This window comes from Aplysia californica, unplaced genomic scaffold, assembly GCF_000002075.1.
Source record: "Aplysia californica isolate F4 #8 unplaced genomic scaffold, AplCal3.0 scaffold00587, whole genome shotgun sequence".
NCBI lineage: Eukaryota > Metazoa > Mollusca > Gastropoda > Aplysiida > Aplysiidae > Aplysia > Aplysia californica.
In genome coordinates, this window is record NW_004797857.1 from 490745 (window position 1) to 494550 (window position 3806).

At 37.9% G+C, this 3806-nt stretch overlaps 1 protein-coding gene across 1 annotated transcript in view; it reads right to left on the minus strand.

The window, feature by feature from the left end:
- Window positions 1–180: 180 nt before the first annotated feature.
- LOC101855212 (golgin subfamily A member 6-like protein 22) overlaps window positions 181–3806 on the minus strand; it is a gene marked incomplete at its 3' end in the record, with an annotated part of 13222 nt that continues 9596 nt past the window's right edge. The window contains 4 exon segments of the mRNA XM_035972131.1: window positions 181–373; window positions 1429–1568; window positions 1936–2075; window positions 2705–2799. Coding sequence (XP_035828024.1) covers window positions 181–373; window positions 1429–1568; window positions 1936–2075; window positions 2705–2799 — 568 coding nt within the window.

Consider the following 3806-nt stretch of genomic DNA (forward strand, 5'->3'; position numbering starts at 1 on the left):
CCATCCGTACGCTCTGGGGTCATTTTGTACCCCCGGGGTTGTATTCTTCACATATTAGAATACTTCTAGTGCGAAGATCTCTTTGAAACTTTTAAGAAGTAGAAAATGTCCCGTCAGCAAACAAAAGAGAACAAAGGCACTAAAAACACAAAATCATCCATACATCTAAATAGTACTTACATTCAAACTTGTGAGACAAGGCCTGCTCCAAAATGGCAGCTTGTTCTTTCTGCCTCTTCTGGGATTCCATTTGGATTTTCAGTTTCTTTTTAGGAGGCAGGTTTGATAGATTGACGTCTGCAATGCTTTTGGAGACTTTCTTCTCCCACTCAGCATAGTTCTGCTCAAGCTTTAGGAGCTGGAGTTTCACATCCTGAAATGTGTGTGTGTGTGTGTGTGTGTGTGTGTGTGTGTGTGTGTGTGTGTGTGTGTGTGTGGTGGTGGTGGGGGGGGGGGGGGGGGGGTTTCCATCATCAAAAAAACTTGCATAAAATAAAATTGTTATACTGAAGATTGACAGTAAATGCAGCCAATATATAAAAAGGATAGTGGAAATATGTCACAAAAAAGTTGCAAGATTTCAGAAACAAAAAATCTTTTGAAAAACATCTTGCATAAGCACACACAAAAAAAGAGTTCGTTAGGATGTGTAAAAGTTAATAACAATTTTTGCCAGTTCTCCCCAGTTTTAGAATATACTAAACCTATCCGTACGTCGTGTTCTACTTTCATATCTATACAACGTGGGGAAATCTGTGCCACCTCTTTCCAAAGAGGAATTTACTCGTTAATCCGATCCGTTCGCTTTGCATAGCAATCTGTCAAAATGATTTTTTTAGAAATACTGAAAGTTTCAAAGAGATCTTCGTACTAGAAGTATTCTAAAATGTGAAGAATACCACCCCGGGGGTACAAAATGACCCCAGGGTGTACGGATAGGGTTAAGTGGGTTTTATTATAGACATTATAGACAAACACAGCCCTGATCACATTAGTGCAAAATTTTCAATTAAAAATGTGATATTTTTTTAAAGTAAAACTTTTGACAAAGTAACATTATTGCCCATGTTGTTACCCACAAAAAAAACCCCACCTAGTAAATGGTTCAAACACTTAACGATTTACACTCCTTTTAGATATGAATGGTCACTCCAACCAATAATACGACATAGTGAAAGACTTCAGGGTGCCACTAAGGGTAAGAAGTTATCTAATTGGTAAAAACTGAAACCGTTCAACTGATCTGGGTTCAAATCTTTATTGAATTGTTTCTGATATAAGGTAAGTTTAAAAAAAAAGATTTGGAGGCTCATCATCCCTTCCTGCTAAAGATGAATATTGTTTCAGAGATGCCTTATCATAATTTACCTTTTATTGTGTTGAAACAAGCCCAAAACCGAAGGGCAAGCCAAAAAATGTATAACTCACCTCATCTGACATTTTAGCAAATTGCTTTCCCTTGTCCTTGTTGTGTTCATACTTTGAGACCAAGGTCATCAACATGTCACGTTCATCTCCTTGATGCTTCTCCATGCCTGCAAGAATACTGTCCTGAAGGAACACAGTCTCTGGAAAAGAAATTAATGTGGTATTTAGTCAACCCAATATGTTGAGATAACATCTGTATTTCTTTATACCTCTACAGTCTGTATGCCTATCTTTGCGGCACAGGTGAGTGCAAACTTGACTTATAATGAGGAAGGCGTAGTGACGTAATACTTCTCTCACTTCCACTTTGCTTCAAACCCAAATGGTTACTCAAGAATCATGCCTAAAAAGAAAGTATGCAGTCATTGTTAATAATACAATAACAATAACATAATGGTGTGAACTTATATAGCGCCTATTTCCTTCCTAATAACATTTCATGAGAGTCAAAACAAAGCATACATTGCTTTTTTGATGCAGCAAAGAGTTTGTTCCAAAGAAACTTACCATTTGTGATATCAGAGGATACACCTGGTTCGTCATCAGTGGCTGGTGTTTTGTCTTTATTCTTGTCAGCTCGCTGCTTCTTCAGGGCCTCAATCCTGTCTCTGGCTATCTGCCGCTGTCTGTCCCTCTCACTGAGAAGGCTGGAAGGTCAAGCACAAACGTTGACTTTTGTGATCAGGAAGGTGTATTAGCTATCATGACTTTTAGAAAAGCAAGGTTAAACTTTAGTTGTAGTTTTAGTAAGAGTTTTACAGCACTTGCAACACAGTCAGGTCATATAATTGCCGAAGATTAGAAGTGATACAAGAGAGTAAGAAACACAAAAAAGGAGGAGAGATAAGGACGACTGATGTTTGATAGGATAGAAGGAGCAAACCACACCAGAGCACCCGCCAACCATCCGCAGTTAAACTTTAGGGAAAACATAGTTGAACTTTACAGCGCAATAAAATCTTCAAAGGAAATACAGTTAAAATTGTTCACGATTTCTATAGTGCATTAAAAAAGTAGTTGTCTTAGGCAGGTGGTTCTCTTGGACACTACTATTATAATATAGTAAACAAGCAAAGAAGAGAAGAGGGAAGTGCTCGTTTGTTTAGGCGGTTGTTTTGGTCAGGTCATTGTTGGAGCAAATTTGACTGTATCAGTAGGTGCTTGATTTCACCAATATTCCCAAATACAAATGATAAACATTTCTTAAAATTTAAATCCAGGAGCAATACTTTCAAACTGATGATATAAAAATTCTCAAATAACCTCCTTGACTCACTTCTGCTCAACAGTTTTATCCGTTTCCTTCCACAAGGCCATTAAGTTCGCCGCTGACTCAAACTTTTCTTCTTGTTTGATTCTCCGCTCCTCACGCTGCAAATATAAAGTGACACAATTTGAAACAGTGAACAGCTACTACATTAAGGAGATGGTCCAGCAAATTCATTAGACAATGACTTCTTGAAATTATTTTTGCCAAATCTGTCCTTACACAACAAATTTTCTCTGAAAATGCAATGTTATTAGAAACACTAAGTTCTTCTCGTGTGCATTATTGCACATTCTGCTTAGGAATGTTTCTGAAATTGGAAATACGAAGCTCAAAATAAACATTACAAAAAATGCATACAAGTAAAGAAAATCTTACAATTATCAAGACTTTTTTATTTCAAAAGAAAGGAATACAAGACCATTTTATTTGCCTCTAATGAAAAATTTGGTGCCCAATGGCATTCTATTTTCAACCACAGCATTCAGAATACATTAGTCAAAGAACTGTTTATGCACTACACAAAATTTCAGACACAAACCACAACTGCAGGTCACCGCGGTGCAAGGCCTTTGTGAGTAAGGACAAAAATGTCTCCAAAGACGAATCAGTTGTCAAATATCCAAAAGAAGTCTTGGCTGTGAGGTTTTTTTGTGGCATTTGCACATTTCACAAACAGAATTTACACACCACTTACCACCGCAGCACTCACCCTCACCTCACCCCATCTCCTCCATCCCCCTCTCCCCACCACCCAGAAAATATCCTTTCAAGCACAAATAAATGAAGGAATATTTGGTCACTTTTAAGCACAAAGGGGCTATCCCGAAAAATGCTGTTTTGAGAAAATCGAAAATAAAGTTTTTGCCCCTTGTTCAGTTTCTTTAAAAGTCGAGGAGATTTTTCTCTGTAACCAAACAAATATACACACTAATGAAACCAAACTTCTCCTATAGGTAGGGCAATGCCCACTTTCGGTGTAGGTCAAGATTTCTGGAAACCCCCAAAATCTGGGTTAGCTCGCTTGTCCTTAAAAGCGACCATTTTACCTGTAACTTAGGTAAGGCAAGCTGTCTCTCTTTCAATGACCACTCATCATCACAGCACCCCC